Source organism: Ylistrum balloti, unplaced genomic scaffold, assembly GCF_031769215.1.
Source record: "Ylistrum balloti isolate Yb309-2 unplaced genomic scaffold, AGI_CSIRO_Ybal_v1 Utg369936, whole genome shotgun sequence".
In the NCBI taxonomy this organism is placed as follows: Eukaryota; Metazoa; Mollusca; class Bivalvia; order Pectinida; family Pectinidae; genus Ylistrum; species Ylistrum balloti.
In genome coordinates this window covers 294,971-321,376 of record NW_026782046.1, presented here as the reverse complement: position 1 = coordinate 321,376, position 26,406 = coordinate 294,971, and the positions used below count along the sequence as shown (strand labels likewise).

General features: G+C 35.1%; 2 protein-coding genes across 2 annotated transcripts; one reads left to right on the top strand and one right to left on the bottom strand.

The window, feature by feature from the left end:
- Positions 1-1,421: 1,421 nt before the first annotated feature.
- On the bottom strand, positions 1,422-16,647 carry LOC132547143 (adenosine 5'-monophosphoramidase HINT3-like). The gene is made up of 5 exons (XM_060210898.1): positions 16,554-16,647; positions 13,533-13,650; positions 13,236-13,302; positions 12,697-12,823; positions 1,422-3,802 (listed from the first exon to the last, which is right to left on the bottom strand). Exons 1-5 carry the CDS (start codon positions 16,638-16,640, stop codon positions 3,755-3,757), a joined length of 447 nt encoding a protein of 148 aa, XP_060066881.1. The 5' UTR covers positions 16,641-16,647; the 3' UTR covers positions 1,422-3,754.
- Positions 16,648-16,822: 175 nt separating this feature from the next.
- Positions 16,823-25,985, top strand: LOC132547174 (phospholipid phosphatase 1-like). The gene is made up of 6 exons (XM_060210929.1): positions 16,823-16,892; positions 21,157-21,308; positions 23,416-23,702; positions 24,642-24,699; positions 25,074-25,250; positions 25,711-25,985. The coding sequence occupies exons 1-6, from the start codon at positions 16,832-16,834 to the stop codon at positions 25,894-25,896; spliced, it is 921 nt and encodes a 306-aa protein (XP_060066912.1). The 5' UTR covers positions 16,823-16,831; the 3' UTR covers positions 25,897-25,985.
- Positions 25,986-26,406: the final 421 nt, after the last annotated feature.

The window sequence follows — 26,406 nt, the reverse complement described above, 5'->3', positions numbered from 1 at the left end:
TTTCCTCAAATGCATCAGACCAAACTAGAGATATTTATTCATTCCCACAGGAGGTGTAGGATTTTAAATGATTAATTATATTTCTCCTTATTTTTCCTATAGAGCTGCGCCCCTTCCACGCAAAGGGGCCGAGATCTTACGTTCACCCAAGAATGCTTCATTCCTGCAGGAGGAGTTGGATTTCAAATAGTTTGCTCAATTTGCAATATTGGGCCCCGTCCCTCCAAGCGAAGGGGGCCGATACCCATCATGCATATAATTTATTCCTCATCACCAAACAATGCTTCAGACCACATTTGAGCAAAATCTAATCATTCCTACTAGAAAAGTAGGATTTTAAAGAATTTATTCAATTTTCCGTAATGAACAACGCCCCTCTTTTCCTAGGGGGACGACACCCACAGTTTATAAAAAAATGATCTTCCTTCTCCGAGCAAAACTGAAGTTGGCCAAAAACAAATCATTCCTATAGGAGGAGTAGGATTTTAAATGAATTGATCTATTGCCGAGACCCACCCTGTTAACCAGCTTGACTGCCAATCACCCAAGAATGCTTCAGACTAAATTTGGGCAAAATTAAATCATTCCATTTTAAAGAATTGTCTCTATTTCCCAAAATGGACCCAGCCCAAGGGGGCCGAGACCCATCATTTACACAAAATACAGTGGTTCCTCTTTCCCAGAGGTTACTTCTGACAAAATTTGGTCAGAATCTGATCAGTTGTGCGTAAGAATTAGCTATTTTTAGAAAAAGTTGACGGACGGACGACAGACGCCGTGCTATGCCAATAGCTCAATTGGCCCTTCGGGCTAGGTGAGCTAAAACAAAACATATTCTTTGAGCCAAGGAAATATATAATAAAACAGTACAGAACGCAGAAATAAAAACATGGATAACAATTTTGCTCAAAAGATAGACCCAACAGTTATTTACAGCCAGCTCAGAGTCATTCGAAAGAGAAAAGGAAATAAAAAAATAATTCCTGGAGCGATTTAATCATGTTATTTTACCTTGCGTAATAAATAGCCAGAATTTCAGGAGCCATATGTATTGACGATTTAGAATATTGTCCGCACACCTGAAATTCCCATTCAACAACATCACGATATTTCATCAGAAATCATGTCACTGTGCCATGCTGATGCCATGGTGATGTTGTTGACGTCAGAGCGATAGACCAGGTCAGGAATGCGCAAGTATTGACCTTATTCCACCTGAATGCCGGCTATCTGTGTGCTAGATATTTCATAACAAAAACATGCCTACTCAAAGAAATCCGATATCCTCTGTTTATCTATCGTCGCAATTAACATCTGTTTCACCTTGATGGATCAAATTTCTGCATTTTTAAATGAAATTTTTGAAACATTAAAGCATGTATTTTACAAAGAAGACATAGAACGAACTCCGAACAAAGATATTCACATTTCAGGACTTTATTCAATCCATCAAAATCCCGAAAATTAAATTCCTTTGAAACAGATCACAAAATCTACTAATTACTGTCTGCTTTTTGGGTTTTTCACCCTGTGATTAGCAAGAACCATTTTGAGGCGGGGTCTCCTTGCATAGTAACTAATAGATATCTCACTGAAAAGTATACAGGTGGCCCGTCTTATGCAGTCAAAAGCAATTAGGATGAAGCTTCTTGCCCAAGGAGATAACCATGACAGCGCAGATCAGTCCATTTCTAAGCTCCTTTTTTGAGAATCAAAAATCTCATCGGGTAGGGTGTGTAGAACCAAGAACCTCTGATCTTCAAGTGAGGTAACCTAGCCGAATGAGCTGCCATCTGTCTAGATTATCGTTTCCAGAGCGTTTATATTTGTACTAATACAATTTTCAGACTTTTCATAACCATGGACACACTATACTACTAATAAAGGATCTTACAAGTGTGTCGATGTAGTATGGAATTTATTTAACAATTCAATCATTTGATGCCCCAAGTCTTAAATAAACTCCATATTACATCAGAGCAATGCAGTATTACATACCATTTACATTTCTAAAATAAATCCCCGCAAAACTTCATTTTCCATAAAATACAGACTTGCTTCGACGCGGACGGTGCGCTTTGTCACTTCCGAGACAATCATGCAACGCCATCAAAATGTGGCTTAATAATGACGTGACAATAGTGTTATGGCACATGCCATAGTCGTATTACAGGATACAACAGATCACTTGTGTGATAAAAATAATTTTCAGATCGTGGAAATTATTACTCGCTTTTTTAGAGGATTGAATCAAAATGGAAAAATAAATACCATGAAAAGAAAATTAATACAGTGAACAAGTCTGTTTCATCCTCTTTATGTCTCCAAATCGTTTGTAAAACCGCGACAATTTCAGCCTTCGACAACCTACAGTAACCGACCTTCCGCGAAGTTCACATTTCGCTGTTGTTTCGGGTATGGCTTATTTACGGGTATCAAATACTGCATGCTAAAAACTGGTGACCATGTATCCTGACATTATACATTTTCTGATATATTCAATCACTGTTGAAATGTTTGCTGTTTACTTAATTTCTTTACAGACCGCGAAAATAGCGAAATTAAATCCCTCGCGAATACTACCAACTATACAGTTTTAGACCTAGATCAGGAATCTAATGCAAAGGTTAAACTGATGCTTTCCCATACATATTTTCAGAAACTGGTTTCTGATTTTTGTTGTCGCGTAGGGACAAAATGCCGTGACTCTAATATGTACAAGGTGTCTCAAGACTTCTCCATTTCATCTCCCCAACAAGATCGGCAAATATCGTCCAAATGTTTTAAATGGGCTTGAATAAATCTACCTAGAGCACTTGATTTCATCCAGTCGAGTAAATAAACAAACAAAAGAGTTCCTTCGCCTGTTGAGCTGCCATTATGTCATTGTATGATGTTCTACTAACGTTTCCGTCTACAGAATGAATGAAAAAATATCACAGCGTGATTTTTGTAAAATTTGAGTTTCTTACATTGTGTGTGTAAGAATATGAGTGTAGCGTAACTGCAGAATATTAAATGAACAGATGTCGATTCAAGAGACCAAAATAATTTAAAACGTGATCAGAGAATGAATCAGCAGAAAATAAAATGTACCCAGTAAAGTATTTAATTGCATGCCATTATAAAGCTACAATGTATATTTCAAACCATCATTCAAACCATATGTCCATGGTAGCTAGAGACGTTCATTGACGTTTTATCGTGCTTACTGGCTGTCACATTCAACCGGCACTATCCCCTACCTCCCCGACAGGACGCCCACACACGTCAACGTGTATCACACTCACCAAATCAAACATAAAACGATAATCTTGAATTTAAGAGGAAACATTCTTAAGTGACTTAATTAAAAGCTTTCTATATCGGGATCTCCCAGGCAGCAATTCTTTCTTAAAATGACAGCGTATAAGACAAGGTGTGACGCCGATAAGTATTACAGACGTTTATACACACACATATATATATATATATATATATATATCACATGATAATGTACTTTCCTCAATTTCCAAGCGCTTCAAACACACCCACTGTAAACGAGAAGTCTATTTCGCCAATACATCTTTCGCTGCTAAACGCTTTGTTGATTCTGTCTTGATTCATGATCACTAAAACGATTGCAGGCGCCGATGTCAAACTGGGCTATTTAGACCGTTTTAATGACAATGCCGTAGACTGATATTTCGACAGCACCCCCGCAAATGGTATCACATTTCTCCCAATGGCCACACGTCTACATATATGACTGCTTCTAAGATTTTGTATCCATTGCTTTTAATCTGCGTACGAGCCACTCCGCCTGCAATTCACATAAAAACAATGTTACAAAACGGCAAACGGCTTTCCGTAAATCAACCACAAGTATTCAAAGCACTACAAGATAACCATGATCACTAAAAGGATTGGGTCCCTTGATCATCAAACTTCTTATATTTTAAGTTTTATCTCATTTTAGGGCAAATTGCATCAAAGGAGCAGTTAAAAGCACGATGAAAAGTTCCAAATCAGAATTATAAGTTAGCTTATCAATTATTTTAAAACAGTATATTCCTCGAAAATGACATTGGTGGAGTGTCTGACTGGCAATCTATATATAATCTTATAAGCCCGAAGTTCTTTCCGAGATTTTCTGTGTGTACATTCGTTGTTATTGTTTCACTTTAAAATTGAATTATGACACTCCTTGTCTTTATGAACGTTAACGCGGATCTAAGGGTACTTTAAAGCTTAATTAGTTAAAAGGATATAGCTGCATCATAAACACTTGGATTTGTTATTTTCTTAAAAATCGAATATCGATATTAATGTTTTCCAGCTAATGTTTGGAGGTTAACTCCTTTGTTCTTGAGGATATAAAAAATATGGCAAGGACATTTATGTGAGAATCAGAATAATTTCAGATATACCCTCCACACCAGATATATAATCATTAGAATTATCACATGTGAACAATCTTCCACACCAGATATATATTCATTAGAATTATCACACGTGAATAATCTTCCACACCAGAAATATATTCATTAGAATTATCACACGTGAACAATTTTCCACACCAGATATATAATCATTAGAATTATCACACGTGAACAATCTTCCACACCAGAAATATATTCATTAGAATTATCACACGTGAACAATCTTCCACACCATAAATATATTCATTAGAATTATCACACGTGAACAATCTTCCACACCAGAAATATATTCATTAGAATTATCACGCGTTAACTATCTCCCACACCAGATATATATTCATTAGAATTATCACACGTGAATAATTTCCCACACCAGATATATATTCATTAGAATTATCACACGTGAATAATCTCCCACACCAGAAATATATTCATTAGAATTATCACACGTGAACAATCTACCACACCAGAAATATATTCATTAGAATTATCACGTGTAAACTATCTCACACATCAAAAATATATTCATTAGAATTATCACATGTGAATAATCTACCACACCAGAAATATATTCATAAGAATTTTCATATGTGAACAATCTTACACAACAGAAATATATTCATTAGAATTATCAAACGTGAACAATCTACCACACCAGAAATATATTCATTAGAATTATCACGTGTAAACTATCTCACACATCAAAAATATATTCATTAGAATTACCACACGTGAACAATCTACCACACCAGAAATATATTCATTAGAATCATTCGAAGTCAATAGCAGCCGCCAACATCCACAAATATATTCATCAGAATTATCTCATGTCAATCGACGCCCTCAACGCCCACAAATATACATCAGAATTATCTCATGTCAATCGACGCCCTCAACGCCCACAAATATACATCAGAATTATCTCATGTCAATCGACGCCCTCAACGCCCACAAATATACATCAGAATTATCTCATGTCAATCGACGCCCTCAACGCCCACAAATATACATCAGAATTATCTCATGTCAATCGACGCCCTCAACGCCCACAAATATACATCAGAATTATCTATGTCAATCGACGCCCTCAACACCCGAAATATATATCAGAATTATCCCAAGTAAACTACAAACTACCTTCTATAAACCGCATAAACAGAAACGATAACCAATTCGTTAGCTGTAGACATCTTTGTGTCTTTTTCGGAAAAAAAGGTTGTTTTTTTTCATGAACTAGGACCAACTTGCTTCTATCAACGTTAGAGACGTTGTGGATTTCTGTAGAATTTGACATTTATAATTAAAGTAGAATATAATGAAATCTGTTATTCAAAACGTTACCAGTTGTGACTAAAATATGACTTCATCTGACATTTCAATGGCAGTTAGGATTATTTGTTATTCATTGTATTTGCCAATGACACACAGGACCTTGAACTCGAATAACTACAGCCTGTCTTTACTTGCATTAGATACACTGAGTCAAACGACAGCCAAACCCTGCAAACAGCCGCAATCATTGAACCAAAAAAGTACACGGCTGAACACAAACATGTAAACACGCAAACAAATAACCGATAAAGCAACGCTTTATATCAGAGATATTTCGTTGTGAAAATGTTTATTTCAATAATTTCCTCTCTGTTATTGTTCTGCTGCTGAAACAAACATCAGAAAACGAAACACGAATACAATTCTAATTGCAGAGTGTCTTTAAAACTCGACACTTCAGTCGTAACGATCGTGTCTCTTTTAGCGAGCAAGAGATAAAATCGCCGATCGGAGTGAAAGCGAATCGACAAACCTTCAAACAGATGATACATATCAAGGTGCCTGGTTTAAGACTTAACAATATAATTGCTTATGATACGTGGTGGTCAATGCGTGGGCATCTGTTATGTCCAAGTTTTCACACCCTTGTCGAAAGATGTTTAGCGGATGAGCGTCAACGATCATGAGCGCCAATTTATCTAGCTGTACATCAAATATAGACACAACCAGCTCGGGTTTAAAAGTGTACCGTTACTACATTTTTTTCTCGTATATTGGTAATTAGTTTTGCAAAACAGTTTCGTCAAATATAGAAAATAGTATTGATTGTTGCTTTTTTTCACAACTAAAATACATTGACGCAGACAGCGTCATGTTTAGGTCAATTATTAAACGTTCCGCTTTCGCCCAAATCGATTAGTGTTCACTATTACCAGTTTTTTCACACGTAATGGATTATTTTATCAGACAGATCCGTGATATTATGGTTAGACCGATATCATAAAGAGAAAGTAACCCAATGTTTGTGTCGTCTGCTTTTAATGAACAATAGCTAGCAGTACGTTTCCTAAGTATTAAACCAATAACAATGATAACCAACCCTTAAAACCCGTCAAAAATCAATTTTGTACAATAATGTCCCATAGAAACAGTGGTTATGAAAATCATCACAATTTGTTTTTTAAGCAGTGTCAGCGTTTTTCCTACTCTTTTCTGTAGTAATGACTCGTTAGGCATTTTTATCCGAAAAAAAAAAAAAAAAAAAACATACTACAGCTAATTTCCCAGTTTTAAGACTATTTCCCCTCGCGATTACTGTATCGGACCAATCAAATCATGTCAAAACGCCACATCGACGGACCAAAAACGTTGACTTCTTAGTAAGTGTTATTGATACTAGAGACATGAATGTAGAGGACAATGGTACAAAGGTTACAAGTTCGGACTATTGAGTCATTATCGGAACTTTTGATAGATGTAAGGTGTTTCCGCATAATTTGGCTTATATCAATCACTCTAGTAGGCCAGGATAGAAGCGCGCAAGTGGCATTACTGTGGGAGGAGACCGAATAACCCGGAGAAAACCCATGTGGTCAGACAGGTGATCCTTACTTCTTCACGTCCAGTCGGAAGATCGAACCCCGGTCGCCTAGGTGAAGGGCGACAGCGTTACCACTGAGCTAATCGACCAGCCATCCTTTTAATATCGATCACTGTTACAGTGTACTATTCCGAGATTAACATATTAATGGAAAAATTGTACAATGACTGATGAAGTTTTACGCAAATGACTGTTGCATTTTGCTTACTCTTCCAGAACACCTGGTTTTATATTCTACTTGTCCTTTTCAAGAGCTACCGTGTAAATATTTCTTGTGTAAATATTTTGCCCTAGTTATATCAAATTCGAGTTTGGATTAGTCTAAAAAACTAGAAATACGCCGCTTGTTATGAAGACAATTGACGCGGTTGTGACTTTTTGTACATCGTTCAACTTCAAGCTTGGGGCATTTCAGGTTCTTTCACGGAACAATATAATGAAAATACATTGTTTTCTGAAGAACGCTTGAATCAGACCGTCAATTTTCCAATGAAATCAAAGAGCTTCGTGGATGCTTGTTTTCATATGATGTCTAACGCAATCCAACCTCATCATTGCATGCCGATTTTAAACATTAATTTTACTACTGATCCGGATTTAAAATGTTTTTTGAGATGAAAATACTTCCTAAGTGAAAGAAAAGTGATCGTATTTGAAAACTTGTACAAAAGCAAATCAAATTCAAATAAGCTTTAGATCAAGTGTCAAATTACACATTCATGCATACTTTGCTGTATTTTATTTTGAAATATAATCCTTCAATTTATGTACTGTGGAAAGATTTTTCGATTTGTTGTTCAAACCAGCTGGTATATGGGTTTGACTCAGGTTTCCGATTTAAGCAACAAAGCACTACTGTTTCAAACGCTGTGAAGCACTGGTATTAATAAAAACAAACAGAACGAGGTTTCTGCTAAATCCAGCTAAACGTTACATATTTTGGTGGCAGCGGACAGATAAGGTGCTATTGATAAATCATTATATCTGCTTTAAAAATAGAAAAATGTCTATAGAGTAGAAGGAGCGAGAAATCCATGAGTTTGAGGAATAGTTAGATCGAGTATGGAATGAAAGTTCGGCAACAGCTTACACATTCCACTCTACTAACGGCTTCAACTACAGGACGCATGTGTACCCGTGACTCTGTATTCGGGTCAAGATCATTTACCGTTGATAGGGATAAAACAGTGTGGGAGGGGCTACATGAACAATGAGTGTGGACAGTCCTCAAATAAACGTGTATGACATCGATAGCCTGGATAGGAATTATGGAGATACGCATGCATCCGAGGAAACAGTTGCGGCAGATACGCATGCGTGAAGATTTGCTCAAGCGGCGGACACGCATGTGCATAATTCCTTTATAGTGGAACAAATACGTTGTGGTAAAACGACACGTAGAAAGACAGGTTTCGAGCCTGGCAACAGTGACAGGACAACACACAGGGCAAGGCCCATCTCTAAGAAGAACGCAATTACGATAGAACATAAAATCTGATATAATACGTTCCTGGTTAGATTCTCGAACGCATTTCGACGCATGCGCCGAACTTAAATGCTGGTCACAGAGGGAGAAAGGTCTATTTATCGCAGTGCCACTGCATGGTCAAGCCCAGGGGGTATTAGGTAATCTTCCGGACAACACCAGTGATTATTAAGACGTCCTACTACGTTCCTTAATGAAACAATTCACTATCCAAATCTGATTGATTTATACAGGGCACAATTAAAGGAAAAATGACAAAATATCGGAATCTTTGCCGGAGTTGGGACAAACTATAAGACGTTTAGCTTACCTTGCATAACCAACAGCGCCTACTGATTCACGAGAGCCCTTAGCAAAGGATCAATTCATAGACGCTCGGAACGATTCTGAAATGCATGTGCGCATTATGCAGTAAAGGCCTTCCACGTTTAATGACACCGTCCATGGAGCTGTGGAGTGAAAAGCTTACAACAAACAAATCGGAGAAGAAGCACCACATAAGCGGTCGTTGCTGAGGACAAACATAATCAAGGCGCGAATATAACACCAAGATCCCAAATATCCTGAAAAAGCAGACAAGCACTACTTGGACCTGGAACCTTCAAGACCGCATTGAGGATACGCATACTGAGCAGACCATTAATGGGGCAGTGCAGCGACAGAAACGATAACATGATTACTCAGTTTCAATCTTAAAACTGCTTACGAGGCCTTTGTGTACTACTCTACGAAGAAGATGGGAACCAGCAAGAAGTTCACCTTTTTGGAGACGGCCCTACAAAGTGCTTCGAAGGCTTTCGGAAATACTGTATGAAGTTGGTTGCGGAATCCGAGGAAGGCCACAAGTAATTCATTGTGATCGCAGGCGTCAACATGAAAGACAGACAACGCGGGGTGAAGGGTCAGCACAAGGAAAGAAACAGTTGCCGGAGAAGCAAATGAAGATGCCAGAAAACGAAGCAATCGTTGATAAGGACGAGCTAGATGTAGGGCTAAAGAATATGATCAAAAGCGGTAAAGTTAGAACAGCTAGGGTGAGGAAGCGTCCTGGAAGCTTCAAGGATCATTATGTCAAGTTCAATGATTAGTCGATTTCTGACACTGAATTCACTTTACCCAGTTATAACCTTTTTATGGTACCTTTTCGTTGGGTGTCTTTTAAACAAATAATGCCAACAGATTGTTAGAGAAAGTCTTTTTGGATAAAATCACATTGAATTTCCTGTTTGATCTTATTCCAAAATATGGGCCACAGAGCAAAACACTAAAATACGAAACGGAGTAAAAATGTTCAATCGCAAGTTCGTTTGAGTATTACCAAGCGAGTCTTGCATTTAATCTGGCATCAAATTGATAAATATTAATGTATCGATAAATATGTCTAATTTGATAAAATCAAAAAACATTTTTAAGCCTCATGTACCCTTAGCATCGATCAAATAAGCGCTCGTTTTTAGGCTGTGCCTATTTTATATTGATTTATTTGAACGACAGGTTAAGATATAAACTTTATTTATTTTACAACAACTACGAAACAAGTTATTTCAGCTTATGTTAATCAGCCTTGTTGGCCCGAATGTACGCGCGAAGGTTCTTTCTGAGGGAGGAAACCAGAGTACCAGATGAAAACCCACGTAGTTAGACAGGTGACCCTTTAAATGTCCGTTCCGGGAATCGATCCCCGGACGGCTAGGTAAAAGGTGAGAGTGTAACTACTGCGCTATCCGACCACCTTGTAGCTTGAGTAACAGCTTTCACATCTTTTGTAGGCTGCACAGCTTTGTAATTCAAACAATCATGAATACTGTATCAAGACAGTCCAAATATTAAGTAGTGTCATGACCGACACTTGATCAAGAGGCGACTAAAGGGAGATAATTTATTTGAATTGACAGCTTGCGACTTTTGGACAATTAACACTCGATTCTGATAACGCAGCGCGGCAGCTAATACAGCAAAGCCCACGATGACAACAGTAGTAGGGGGTATTGAGATGTATAAATACAAAAACCTACAGCTTTAAAACACTTCTGAATCATGGTATTATGTCAAATACGACCATATAATTATATTATGTACATAATGCATATAATTGTGAAATTCGAATCAGATAAATAGTGCAGCCTTACAAATTCGGCGATGCACAGGCACTAGTGTTAGGATTAATTTTAGTATGTCAAGACTACTTTTACAAAAAATATCGTTCGTCCCTGACAATTTTTAATAGAAATTTCTGATTTTTAGGACCACGCACATTCAATGTACATGTGCCATCGGAAGCATACCATAATACCATTGGGGCTTTCCTCATCCGGGATGATGTCCTGCATAGCGAAATAACCGACCAAGTAGTCCCTCTGTGTCTCGAATCGGAAACGATTCTTTGAAAATAGCATGCATGCATACATGTTCTTTACCTCTATAATCTTGAAAAAAAATCGGTCCAATCAGCACGCTGGCTGGTGTTTCTGTGTACTTTATCTCATGTACCTGCTGATGAAATATCAAGACTCTTGATTTTCTTAGAATTTGAAAAAATTATCTGCGTGTTTCTTTCTTATATCGGTCTTTTTAAAGTCTGCCAATGCTATATTTATATATATATTAGGAAATTTTCCAGTGTTCCATCACAGGTACATGTAAATATAGCAGACGGATGCTATTTCACCATACCACAAGTTAGCTGATACCTTGCAATACAGCTAACGTCAGCAGAAACAATATTACGTAAATTTCCAGAGCATATATGGAATTGGTCATTGCAATGTGCGATCATTTTCACACATGTAACTCGCCCACATGGACCCGAATTCGACACTACAGAACGATATGACGGGAGTCAGTTGGTGATAGGTGTAGTAGGTATGCACCATTATATAACTAGTGTGACGTTACACTGTATTATTGTTGGCGTAGAAATGGCGACGGTACATCTTCAAAATAGCTATTCCATTCAACAATTTACCATGTCGATAACAGATCATTCATTTTAGTTTAAATCAAGTGATAATCGACATAAATTACAACATCCGTAGAGAATATAAGAGTAAGTCAGTTATAAGGATATGGCATTAATCCCCAACCTACGGTCCATATACATGTATTTTAGCGGCTAATACATATATGTGGACCATGGCTTGGGAATGCGTGCATAGTCCCTGTGGTGGCAATGATGGTCGCTATAAATGACTGACTTTTGCAGACAAACAAATAGTTTAGCACACTGTATGATGTTTACCTTCATTGCTTTGTCATTTATAGTGACATAAACGCCATAACACGTCAGTTCAGCTATCATATGTTTACATTTGCACATCAATGCCATTATATAAACTACGAAAGCAGAAGATTAAACTGCTGTACCGTAAATGCCACTGCGCGTGATCATTTGCGAGGTCAGTATATTTTTAGGCATATAAATACGGCGACGATTATGATGACGTTTGCACTTACATCGTTGATAATGAACAACAAGATAATTCATTGCTTAACTACTTCAGTGCCATCTATTGTAGCTTTCTCAGAACATTTGTGAGTAGATCTTCAATGATGATTCAAAAACGTCCTACATTTCACTTGCATTGAAATATAGTAGAAATACTGAATAAAGTAAATGTGGCGGTCGGATCCGGTGTTCGAACCCAAAACCTTATCTGAAAAGGTACGGTGTCACGTGGGTTTCCCCAGGGTATTCCATGTTTTCCACCGTATGACCCCGTGCGTGTTTCTTCATGGGTCAACAAGAGTGACTAATATAAGATGGAATAACTTGTTTCGCAATTGTTGTGCAATAAAGTTTAATTTACATTTTCATTTCATGTACTGTGGGCATGTAGGGTAAGTTCGCGATATGACATATAGTAGAAAGTGAATCGTTAATTAAATTAATGTTTTGTTCTCTAACTTTATATACTTACAGTAACAAACCATAACGTATTTGGCCTAAATATACCGCGTGCTATAAACCCCATTTCTGAAGTACAGCTAATAGCGTGTAAATGGAGGTGACTGATACTGTTGAAAGGAGGCCAGTGGAATCCCAACCTGAAACCAACAAAAAGCTTTGAATGTTCTATAGCTTACTTTTAGATACAGTTCAAATTATTTTGAAAAATTACATAAAAATGTTTTTATCGTGACAAGTCGATGCCACTTGTTATTTACTAGTATGTATATTTTGTTATTTAATTATTATCACCAAAAGGATTGTTCAGTTGGTTAATAAGTTCAAGTTACTTTCTGATATTAATCCTAACATTGGTCTATACAATTTAGGGGTTACAAAAAATCGAGGTTTTCATCTATCCGTAACAGATACAATACATGCTACAATGTTAAGATATATCTAGTGTAATACACGAACCCATGTCTTACGGATATTAATAAAGTATAGATAGACACTGAAGAATTCCAATTTCCTACCGATACACTTTATAAAAAATTAACAGAAATATACCTCGCTTCATCAACAGCTGCATTTTGCTGCTTGAGGAAATCAGTGGCTGCTTCTACCAACCTTTCAACTGAAAATATACATGCTTCACAAATGAGAAAGAGTTATCTCCCTTACACCATCAAACGAGAATGATGATTTGACACGGAAATGCATAGTTTTCTCCCAAGTTCTGTTTGCCTTTGCATCTTATAAGTAAATGTACAGCCAAAATAAATACGTACAACGTATCGATACATTATACATCGTTGATAAATTCGATACATTAGTAATCTTGCTTTACAATTATAGATTGTTTACCTAACGGAAGGTGACTGTAATTCAGATTCTTTGGGTCCTTAATATGCTGTTTTGGGATAATGAGGTAGTGATGACGCGTGGCTGGTTTGATGTCTTTGAATATAACAAGTTCTTCATTCTGAAAAAAATGCTTATAAAATATAACATGTTTTAATATAGTCTTGTGTTGATTAACGAAGACCCAACACATGAAAAAAATCTCTTCACAGTCCTCTGATACACAAGTTTGGATAAAGTAAATGTGGCTGCTTTACTTCAAACTCCAGTCTTAGTTGACGGAAATGGGTTTCTTTGTACCTTAGTTGACAGAAATGGGTTTCTTTGTATAAAGGCAAACAAGGAAATGTCTCTTATTCTTGACTAATGATTTTGTTTTCAAATGTCAAACTATCAATGTACATGGTACTTGTTCCGACAGGATGTCATTATGACAAATAAACAGGAAACATTTGGAAATACATAAAAAAAGCAATGTATTGAAAAGATTAGCTATCATGTTGATCTATAGCTACCAGAAATGGAAAAAAATAATCTGATGAGTCATTTTCCATGATTTAGATTCCTGTGTGCAGATTCTTTTCTTTTCTATACTAGGATCAGACCTTGTAGGGACCAAAATAAATCTGTGACATGAAAGGTGGGCTCTTTTGGGACAGGTATATCTATACTTTTTACTGCTGAAAGATTTCCTTGTCTCACATTTGGGTTGACAGGAAATTATAATCTACCTAGCAGTATCAATATCGTATGAATTACGGCTACAATCATTTAATGAAATAACATCAGTAATATGCCAGTCATAAGGGAGACAACATGGTATAAGGAGAAGTAAAACATTAGAACAAGATTCCTAGAATATCAATCATTCTGTGTATTCCTCCTCTAGTAGAAATTCTTCTATACATTCTTTTTTCACTCTTCCCTTATTTGTTTTCTTCTTCATAAGACCCAGACTAGTGTAAAGATAGGCATACTGTATTTTGTATTACACTTATTAGCAAATACAACATAGCAGCAGTTCATATGAAAGCCTTTTGTATGGTGATAATCATTTACATATAAAATCAAATAAAACTGTTTGTAAGCATGTTCAAAACTGTATTTGTAATAATAAACGATTTGTGTAAGTAAACAGATGTTTGTAAAAGTCAATATATAGTTTCATCTACATTGTACCTAGCCTCCAGGACACTTTTCTTCCTGATTTCTTGACACAGTTTCCTTTCTGTTTCGTACTATTTTTTTTAAAATCATGTAAAAAATATTATATATTGAATACAGGGACATTTGATACAATGTATATATTGTATATATAATAAGGTCATTGCTAACTTTTGCATACAAATATGTATGTCTTTATTCTAAAGAGATATTGGTTCAAGGTTTTTGTGTACAAATCTCTGCAATAAGATTTAGATTCAAAATGGAAAATGTTTATTGATGCAGGATAGAAATAAAAGGTGTCCTTTTTCTTCTATGAAGTCACAGGTACCAGTCACAATAATTTCCATGCGTTGGTAGATAACTTGTATTTTCATTACGAAATTAATTGTGACAGATACCTGTGATTAAGGCTGAAGTAGTTAGTGTAGTCTAGTGTGAACAGCAAATCAATAAAAATTAGCATGCCTTACATTGGGTTCATGTTGATATCAAACAGAAGAGTTTGAATTATCAATTTAAATTTTCATCAATTATCAGTTATTGATAGGTAGTGCTCAAACAATATTCCCCTGAAACAACATGCAAGGAACTATTCGTTACTTTAGACATCATAATGACAACCTAAAAAAAACAAAAAACACTTAAAACATATTAGGTCATGGACATTATAACACCTGCAACTTATATTGAAGCGGCTACATCATTCTATAATGTTTTTGATGCAGGCGTCTCGTCATAAACTACTTATGGACTCTGTCTTATCTTAGTTTGGATGTGGTTTTTGATGTCTTGGACTGATATTGTCATTTGAAATATCAAAGTGAAGACTAGTTCATCTTATATATCAACTGCCTTACCAGGCAATTATCATAGGGGCTTGTAACTATGCTTTGGGATTCTGCGTCAGGTAAAAATTGCATGAATGATATGTCACATATGGAACAAGAAGAGGAGAACCAAAGGGACGGTGTTGTGACTTATATTTATGACATGGTTATCACATTTTAGTTTAACAGAGAATCGTACTGCAAATCTCTGCTATGAGACAAAAATTTACAAGTATTTAATATCCTTTTGCTTGCTTCAGTGGGCAAAACTGTTGCATGTTCTAGAAAAGTTAAAAGTTTGTAATAAGAGAGGTTTTAGTTTAACAAGAAGGAAATCTTATCTTTTAATGAACAATTTTCTTTAAATCAAATTACAATGAAAACATATTTATGGGATTTATTAACAGAAGACAAAAAGTTTTTTTCAAGTTAAAAATGTAGTATAGATACAACGATGAATCGTAGGATATGCAATAAACATGAGTCGTTACTGAAAATAATTTTTTTTATATAGAGATACATATAACATGCATATAAAGATGTATATATAAGCCTAGACTATGAAAAAAAATAATATTGTAGTTCCGGAAAAATTATTTCAAAATAAAATAATAAAGTGTTCGGAATCGATTTTTGACGTATGCTTCGGTAATGAAACACTTTATTACAAAAAAAATACATATATAATATATATATACACAAACATTTTTAAAAATGTGTTCCTATTGAGCGTCGAATCACTTTTACGCAATTGTAGGCGTAATGGATTTACTGTGTCATCCACTGGCGATTCGTTTTTTACAACTGTTCAGAGGGAATGATGAAAAACTTACAATAACATGGACTAAGAGCACCAAGGGAGGGTTCGGAATAAAATCCATGGGATTGGTGGGATTATGCAGTGTCAGTAGTTCATTCAATCGTTCAGCACCGATTGTGCAAGAAGTGGGAGCGGAGTCCAATTTAAAGACTAAATCATCATTGTCATTGTGTATATCTGAGTTACGTTGTTTTACTCTCTTACACATACCTCATACAAGATATTGGTTTTGTCATCTTGTCCTCTTGCTATCTTGCAAAATATACATTTAATTTCAGGAGAGGTCGTCATTTTCATGTTATTATTGATGTTAAGAACATCCTAGTAATGTTCCGTTTAGACATAGTACATTTTAATAATAAATCGAGAGAATACCGAATAAAACGACAAACTAATGACTTCCGGTTATTAGACCCGTGGGCGAGTTCACGGGCCGATACTTGTGTACAATATATACACACGGACAGTCATGTTACTATGAGTTTACCATGCAGATGGACGTCTCTGTGGTTCTTAGGGTCCTCATAGACCTCTGTTGTTTGGCAACTGGTTTGTATAAATTTTATTAGAAATATCTAAAACACATCGATTGACTATTCACATCAGCCATAGTTACTCTGTTCATTACAGTATGTTGTTACATGTACGTTAGTTTCTTAGTGCTGAAACCTGGAAGGATCTGGATGTATTTAACTGTTTAACGCAAAGTGGGCCTATATGAACTGCTATATACACATAATGTAAATCTCTTGAACATCCTTATGACACCGGAAGCTTGTAAGACACGTGCGGAAAACAGCATGGTTAGCTTCATTTTGTACGGTCTGAGATACATGTAAACTTATATCTCGAACTCTAAACGTGGCAGAAATTATACACATACACATGAACATTGTGTCATAATCCATGAAAGACACACACAAATATTTAGCGAGGGAGCAACAAAAGCAAAAACGTGTTTCCGCTTTTATTCAAACAGCATAAAGACTTCAATTGTTGTATTATTTTTTACAACATTCCCTATCATTTCAAATGACACCTTGGCTTGTCTATATGTAACGTTTAATATTACTACAAGGTAAGATATGTATGTTACGTAATTACATTCAATTTTGAAACTAGGCGCATATCAGTGTCACAACTTGATGCACCCATTACATTTATGCATGCTGCTACAATGTAGTTCCAGCTGGTACCCAGGTACAATGTACTTTTATCAAGTATACAGCTTTCTTGTTGAATGGTGTATAGTCATGAATTCAAGGTGTCACATAACACATCAGTGGCTTAATATACATGTATATTAATAATAATAAATAATAAAATAACCATAACTGTAAGGCCACCACTGAGCCTATTTTATAAGTTTTAGACCTAAAATCTCTTTACTAATGTGTCAGTTGCTAGAGCAGACACATCACTACATTCATACAAATATGCAGCTTTGTATGTATCATTTTCATGAAGCAAATTATTTGCAAAGCTGTTCTTTTCTCTTTCCGCCAAACCCCCTATTGGGACTTAGTCTTTGGACCCTGAGAAATGGGCTTCTGTCCCATGCACCCCCAATTTATTCCCACCTGTACTTATGTCTATACATCAAAATGGCTTGTCTATGCACCTGCTGTTTGTGGAAGACAGATTATGAATGTATTGTAACCATTGTTGCAAATTTAACATGTAAACATAATGTCATATTATCTTGGGGACAATGGTTTTGAATAACTTTGATGAAAGTTTAAACATTAGCTACATATCAGCGGAGATTAACCCATTGACTATACTCAGTACTGATGATCACAGTTTCTATGGTAGTTACGAGTGCAAATGTTCTGGAATCCTGTCCAATTTTATTTTTGTCTCCCCATTATTATACAATTATGTATATAGAACTACATGCACATACATGTATATAAAGTAATTTTTTTCTGGTCCTGATTATAGATTAAAAAAAATAAAATAGATTTGTAATTTAGTTAGAATCAATAATAATTACAAAATTTTTGTGTTGTAATGTACAACAGACTAAATATTACAAATAAACCTATTATTGATTCCCAATACCATCATTGCAAGTCCCTGTACTGGACCTTACTGGTCGTAGATGAAAGTAATAAAAAGTGGAAAACACTTCTGATGAGGTGTTAAAAGCCCCAATATATCCTTCATTTGGCAAATTAACAAGATTAAGAGAATTTCTCTTTTACTTGATTTATACTAACCAATCTTATATGAAGTTCAGAAGGTTGTCATGAGAAAACATGCCACTAATCTGCATATTCAATTGTACAGGTGTAATAGGCATATTTACAGGTAAAGTGAGATGTTGCATGTGCTGCACACTTTTTGTGACATCATATCAAGTGTAGAATGCAGGTGTATAGTCATTCAAGGGCTCACTGTGTACATGTAGTCTGAATAGGGCATATACATGTTTGTAAAAAATACCCACCTCTCACGGAAATGTCTTGAAATATTTGATGACTTTGATTCAGAAAAAATTGCTTGTATCTTGTATGGAAGACCATAAATGGAGGCATGTTTACAAAAAGTTAATATCAGCAGCTTTTATAACAGCTTTTATATCAATTTTAATGTACCACCGGTGTGCATTGCCTCAAATATTTCTTAATTAAGCTCATTTTTATTATATCAATATTGATACGTAATATTTTCTCTTCACTCGTTTTAGTGAAAGTTGATAATATTGGGGCTTTAAGACAGTGGGCAGAATGAATACACATTATACTTGATCATAATGAAATTATTATATTCCTAAAATGATGTCCAAATATCAAATTAGACTCCTGACTCTGAAAAATAAGATGTTTGTATAATACTATTTTAACTTTTTAAGTTGACAATGCTTTGACATACTGAACTCTGAGATTACTTTATAAACAAGGAAGGTGTTCTGTGTACACACTAACAAGTGGTCTTAGGATAATATCAGATACTGTACCAGGGCCTCAGGGTGGTGACAAAACTGGACAATCAGGAAACCATGGTCAGTAGGTAGTCCCTAAATCAAATAGAGTCCATATGTTTCACCCAGGATTAAGAATGATATTAATGTTAGGTCCAGGAATTTACTTTCTGTGTAGTCTGTGCTGTAGGTATAAGGATATATGTGTATACACAAGCCATTCTATTTAAACAGAGATAGAATTTTTTGTTTTGAAAATTTATATCAATGTACAGAATTGTTTTGTTGAACAGTGTGAAATAAAAGTTCTTCAGTATAATGTTTGAGGTATATACAGAAATATTTCCTGTCAATTCATTGTCAACATGACCTTATACATGTACTTGTCTTTATGAGCTATGAGGTAGGTAAGAATGAATTTATGTCTTACCCTAGCCTGTCCCTTTTTTCTGACAAACACTATCAAACAGGCATATAATGTATGAGAACCATCATCCATGCACTTTATTGGAGTTAAAAGTACATTTGTGTATTCTTCTTGAACAGTTGCTAGTAAATTGTATCTTTCATAAGGATAAAAATATCACACAACCTAATAACTTTTTAATGACAGGATATTTCAGGTTTTATTGATTTCATTTGAAACTAGTTTGATTTTTGTGTCTATTGTTATTTTATTGTCTCAGTCAAAGGTCAGAATATTATAAATATTCTTTTTTTCAAGTCATTTCTTTTTCCTTGAAAAATAGCCCCAAAAAGAATGGGAAGCCTTCCTTTGAATTTATGCATACAACAATATACCCAGAAAAAAACAAATCTTCCTTGTGTAAGTACATTTATGCATTCACAAAATAAGTAGGAAGCTCTACTCTGAAGCCCATTATTATATATAGCTTTCGATACACGATCAATCATGTGGAACCAGAGTCTGAGACAGGTTTGACCCCAAACTAGTAATACCCAACCAGGTATACTATTTCACCTGTTGATGATCCAGCTATGTTTACTCAACCATAACGCATATGACTTTGGTATGGATACACTCATGTTGTCATGCTTTAGGCATTATTTATAAAGATTTATATACTGGTATAAGCTTCATGTTTGTGGAAAGTCATTCATAAATTCAAGATAGCATTTATAGAAAGCAGACAGTTCATGATCGTGTTAACTATTAAGAACAATTATTGCAGAGTTCAACTTGCTGTAAAATTTAATACAGCTGTGACAGTGTCACAACCTCTTGTCAAATAATACACTGTATATGGTCATAACCTTCAAAATTAAGGTTGGAAGGTTGTTTTAAAGGGTCATCAGGTAAAAAGACTTTGTAATCTATTGTATAGGTCACACTTTTGTATGTATTTAGATGATGTTCTTTGATGATGTTTACATGGCTGAATATTATTTTTACTTTAGTAGATCTAGACTCAAAAGTTGATTTGAAATTTTAAGATATTGATTAAAGTAAAGAAATACCAAGTGAATCACCATGATTCTAGCCTCTTTAATGATTTAAGCTGGTAATGACATGGCCAGTATCAAGTTGACCTGATAACATGAGGTGAATTGGCAACACTGTCATAGTAATCAGGAATTAATTCACAGCGTTTATGAAGCCAGAATTCTCTTGAGAACAGGGGAGGGGAGTTTTTCGCTGAAAGAGTTTCATCATTACACAAATAAATGACATCTATTTACTTCAGAATTTTGGAAACAAGTGATTTGATGCAACTTTATCAATATTCACTTTTGCAATAGAAAAAAGTTATGAAAAAATGCTATGGAATAAAAAAGATTACAACAATGAGAAATTAACAAAAAAGGAAATAAATTTTTAAAAATTTCCAGCCCTTAAACTTAATTGAAATATTAATTTTTTTCCAGTGTCGGTGCCAATCCTTATACTTAAACTTGTTGTGAAGCCGTTTCATCGTGGATTCTATTGTGACGATGAGAGTCTTATGCACCCACACAAACCTGATACCATTCCAACCTGGGCTGCCTCCATTGCTGCCCTTGGGATCCCAATCATAAGTGTGAGTAAAACAGGATACTGTGCATACATGTACATTTCAACTTTTTCATATTGTTATCGTTTGTCATTCAAATCTTTGACATTATAACATGTAAATGGTATAACAGAGGATAGGATTTCTTTGGAAAATCTAGAAAATAAAATTTAGATGGAATACTTATGGGCAGTATATCAATAAAGGTAGTTACATGTAGCAGAGGTAATGTTATTGGCAGTATATATCATTATTATACTCCACTGAGGCTAATTCTTTGCAACTGGTAATGTAGAATTATACCTTTTAATTCAAATGTTTTAGTGGGGATCAATTTTCATGCTTTTCCAAAAAAAAAAAAAATTGATTTTTCGTTGACACGTGATTTTGTAGCTTAATGCTGGTAAATCAGTCTACTTATACTTATTTTAACTGTTCTCGGATATATACTTTTGTGGATTAAGATAACCCACTAACCAGACTTTCAATGCCATAATGTACTGTTTTGTGCCTGGAAAGTGTGAATTAATTTCTTTTTAATAGGTATAAGAGATTCTTTTATCATAAATTGTTTATTATAACAAGAACAAGTCAGGACTTGAACTTTACTTGCACAATGCTGCATCAATGCACTTTTTGTTGTTTGGGAATCAGAAAATCTCAAGACAATCTGCTTTTTTATTACATCACCCGATACAAAGTCTCATGGTGACTTATTGCAATCACCTTTGTCTGGCATCATACATCTTTCAACTTTGAACATTTTCGAGATTTTCTCAAAGAACCCTGAACTGAAATTTTTTTTAGAAATCTGAGGGGTTGGGGAAAAAGGGTCAAATTGACTGAAATTTTAAAACTCTTCTTCTCAACACCCAGACATGGTAAAAGCAAATGTTCTTCATGGATGGAGGCATCTAAGGTTGTGAATTTCTTGGCCCCAGGGTCTCACATTTCCCTGTGGGAGGGGGTAACATTTACTTTTCATGTTGTTTGTATAGGAAAAATGGTTAGAATTATAAGCAAAGGACGATGGTTGATGGTATGTCTATATCGATCCTAATTGACCTCAATTGGCTGATTGATGGGTGGGACCAAGAGGGGTCAAATTAACTCTGATTTCAAAAATCTTCTTCTCAACATCCAGTTTTGGTAATATCAAATGCTCCTCATGGATCGAGGTGTCTTAAGATACTTTACCAAAACAAGTCTCACATTTCTCCCCTGGCCTGTAATTTTTATAAAAAAATGTATTTTTTACCATAAGGTTGTTTATTTCCCATTGGAAATAACTCTATAAGAATTATAAGTATAGAATAATAGTTTTGATGGTATGCATGTGTTGACACTGGCTTACTTTTATCAATGTCAAAATTTCTTTTTCATGACTCTTAAAAGCTACTTACCCTTTAGCCATTATATTCAAGTGTTTTTATTGGACTGCAGTGATCTTCTGTCTACTCGAGAATGTTTTTAACAATACATGTCTAAAATCCCTTTTTGAAACTGTTGAGATTTGTAAAATTCTACATTACCTGAAAGATGTTGGTCTATATAATAGACTATGACATACCATTTTAATCTTTTGTGTTAACATACCCATTTAAGATTTTTAACATTTGTCTTTTACCTTTTGGTTTGTTTAATGTTATTTCCTTTTGGATCGCTGTGTGTTTTACCGTTTGATGGCCCTAATGACCTTTTATGTGTTGACGGACTGTTGAGAATGTAATAATAATAATTCAACAGTGTTAATCTCAGGTGACCGTCAAGGCCGCTATGCCTCTTGTTTTAATCTTTAATACCTACCATGGGTAGGTAACTCAGATTCGAAGTGATAGGATGCAAGAGATGAAATTGATCCAATGTGCCTATTTATAAAATTAAAGGAGAAGTGCAGTTCTCATCTCAGTGGTAGTACTAATTGTAAATTGGCTTTCATATTTAATAACTTGACATTATTGTGTTGTTCTTGACACCTGGTCTTAATATCTTTGCATCTTATCAAGGATCTCTGTTTAAATCTTCCATTTGTTCATATTTTGCCCATATTTCATCAATGTTGAGTCAGAATGAAGATTTTGTTATTCTTTTTTGTTATTGTTGATGGGTGCAAATTTTTTTTTCAAACTTGCAGATGGTACTGATTGAAGGCCTGCGCATGTCAGTATTTAAGAGAAGCTGTCATTGTGGGGTTGTACAGAAACGTTATATTGAAGTCCTCTACAAATGTCTTGGCACATTTCTATTCGGGGCAGCTGTGACCCAGTTAAGCACAGACATTGCTAAATATAGCCTTGGAAGACTCCGGCCACATTTTCTGACTGTGTGTAAACCTGACATTACAAACTGTTCAGCGATGACAGGATACATTGAGACTCATGTCTGTACTGGTACAGATCTTGCAGTCATTCAAGAGGCAAGGTACCATATAATTTACTGCAATTTTTACTAGAAAAAACAATTTTACAAAGTTTGTGTACATATAGCATAACATTGGTCAGAAGACTTCAAGAACAAACTATTGATTTCTTAATGTTATTGAAGATAATGTGGCCATAATGTGGTTATCATCCTCGTCTCATCATGAAATAATCTTCTTTCAAGAAATTGATTTTGATGTTTTCAGTGCTCATCCATATATATATATATATATCCCCGTTCTATAAGATGTCAGAATCTACAATGTCAAAACGAATCATCAAGATTTTTTTGTCAAACTGTTTAAACCGTACCTAAATACACACTGAAGATTGCATCAGGCCACAATTAATAATGTTATTAACTCCCCTTTTATTATAACAATAACATTACGTCACAATGTAGGTTACTAAGTAACGTACAGTGTACATGTAATGAAATCACCTGAAGATGGCCGCGAGGCCTGAAAACGTTAGTGAGAACATGGAATTACATTTATACTAACAAAGATGTTGTCAATTTAGCAGAAAACAGCTTTGCAGAAATATTTAATATTATTGTCAATGTTCATTTCAAGGGTGAATTTTTTTTTTTCATTTTTTGCCACCTTGAATTTTTTTAGCCCTTATAAATTGGAATGTTCATTTTTTGTCATTATGGCATACCATTGTTCATTTTGTTATAAGTCAATATTGGACCCACAGGCTATCTGCATCTGAATCACCAGCACAGTCAGTCACTGCATGATCACTTTGTCTATAGCATATTTCATAGTAACAGTTACCACAGTTGCCATGAATGACCATGCACATTTTGAATACAATTTCCATCTGAGTTATGTCCCTTTGTTCACTCCGTATCACTTTTCCTGCCACATGTTTTCAGATATAAGAGTTAGATATTGAAGAGTGATTATACTGTGTTTTTATCGTTTATTTCCAGACTTTCCTTTCCATCAGGACATACATCTATCACAATGTACTGTTTTGTTTATATCATGGTAAGATATCTTGAAACATTTTTGTACGAAAAAAAAAGAAGAAAATCTTAATTTGTCTGAAATACATGTATCAAGTTAACACAATGTCAGAAGCAACCTATGCATATACCTGTGGAAAGAATTGACTACACAGTAAAACATTTGACCTTTCATATTTTTTAAGAAGTGTATTTGATTAATGGAAAAAATATTTTATGTTTGGTGTTTATGCATCAAACAATTGTGGATTGGTCACATAGGTGTGGGGAGGGGCAGTTTTGTGAATTACAGATACCATTATGTCATATTAGCAGAAAATGTGAAATTGTAAAAACTGTGTCCTTTGTCCTGTAGATAACTATTGAAAAAACAGACATTAATGGATATAATTACAGATTTACCTGCAAAAGAGATTTAAATGGCGTAAGTGCTGGTTGCTGCGACCATTCATCCAGGTCCTGCTGTTCTACATGGCTTATTACACCTCCTTATCGCGCATCTCTGATTACATGCATCATTGGAGTGATGTTCTAGGAGGAGCCTTACTGGGGTTGACTGTGTGTCTGCTGGTAGTAAGTTGAACAGATTTCATTAGCATTTTATCATGAGGTTTACATACATTATTATACTGATGGGTGGCTAAGTAAGTGCAATGGTATTACACAGCCTTTAATGTAGGCAACAGGGGTTCAGTTCCCTAATCAGACATGAAAACTTACGAGGTCACCTGTTCAACTATAAGGGATTTTAATAGGTACTCCTGTTTCCTCCCACATCTTGATGGGTTTAATTTCAGGCCAACAACAATGATTCATTAATTAAAGTTGTTACCACTCATTTAAGCATATTTAAAGTAAATGGGGTTTATTATTAAGGAATATGGATGTTTCCCCTAAGGGTAACTTTTTCCAAAAACACACTTATTGAATATGCATGGTAATTATGTTTGTGATAAAATTTTGCATAGTGCTTCAGAATTGACATACTGAAGTTATCTCTTCCTCAGTAAAACCATTTTTTTCCCTTTGCCAGGCATTTTGCGTGAGTGACTTGTTCACAGATACCACATGCTGTAAACCAGTCAGTCCTAACAACAGACCAGAAAATGACTTACCCCTCTATAAACCAACTCGCCAAGATGATCGTCTTAGCATGCAGACCTCCTCGGAATCTACAGTGTCAAACAACAGTTCTCAACATATTGTAGCTGTCTCCTAGCAAGATCATCACACTCCAAACTCTTAAGTACATACCATATATGCCTTAGTTCCACTGCTTACCAACACAATGTGATTAAAAATCCTTTAGTGAATGAATGTCTTTAAAATAGCTTTTGTTTCAGTTTTGCTTAACTTCAGTTAGAATATGGCTATCAACATGTTTTTTATATGGTAGTTTTCAGAGTTTTTCAATAAAACAAAGAAATATTTATCTAAAAACAAAAACATGTTAATGAAATATTATTTTCTTTTTTTAAAAAGAAACAAACAACATGTTTTACTAATGAAAGATTTCTCCCCGCAAATTAATGATCTAACCATATGTATGATGTTCTCATACAATGTATAAGAGTTCTGACATTGCTCCATCATACAGTGTAATAGGTAGCCTGATGTTTTTCGTCTTGATATCACACTAAGGCATTCTGTTTCTAAATTTTGTTTACATTTGATCTCTCATTTCACATTCCATGACTTTAAAAAAAATCAAACAAACAGGTCTTAATTT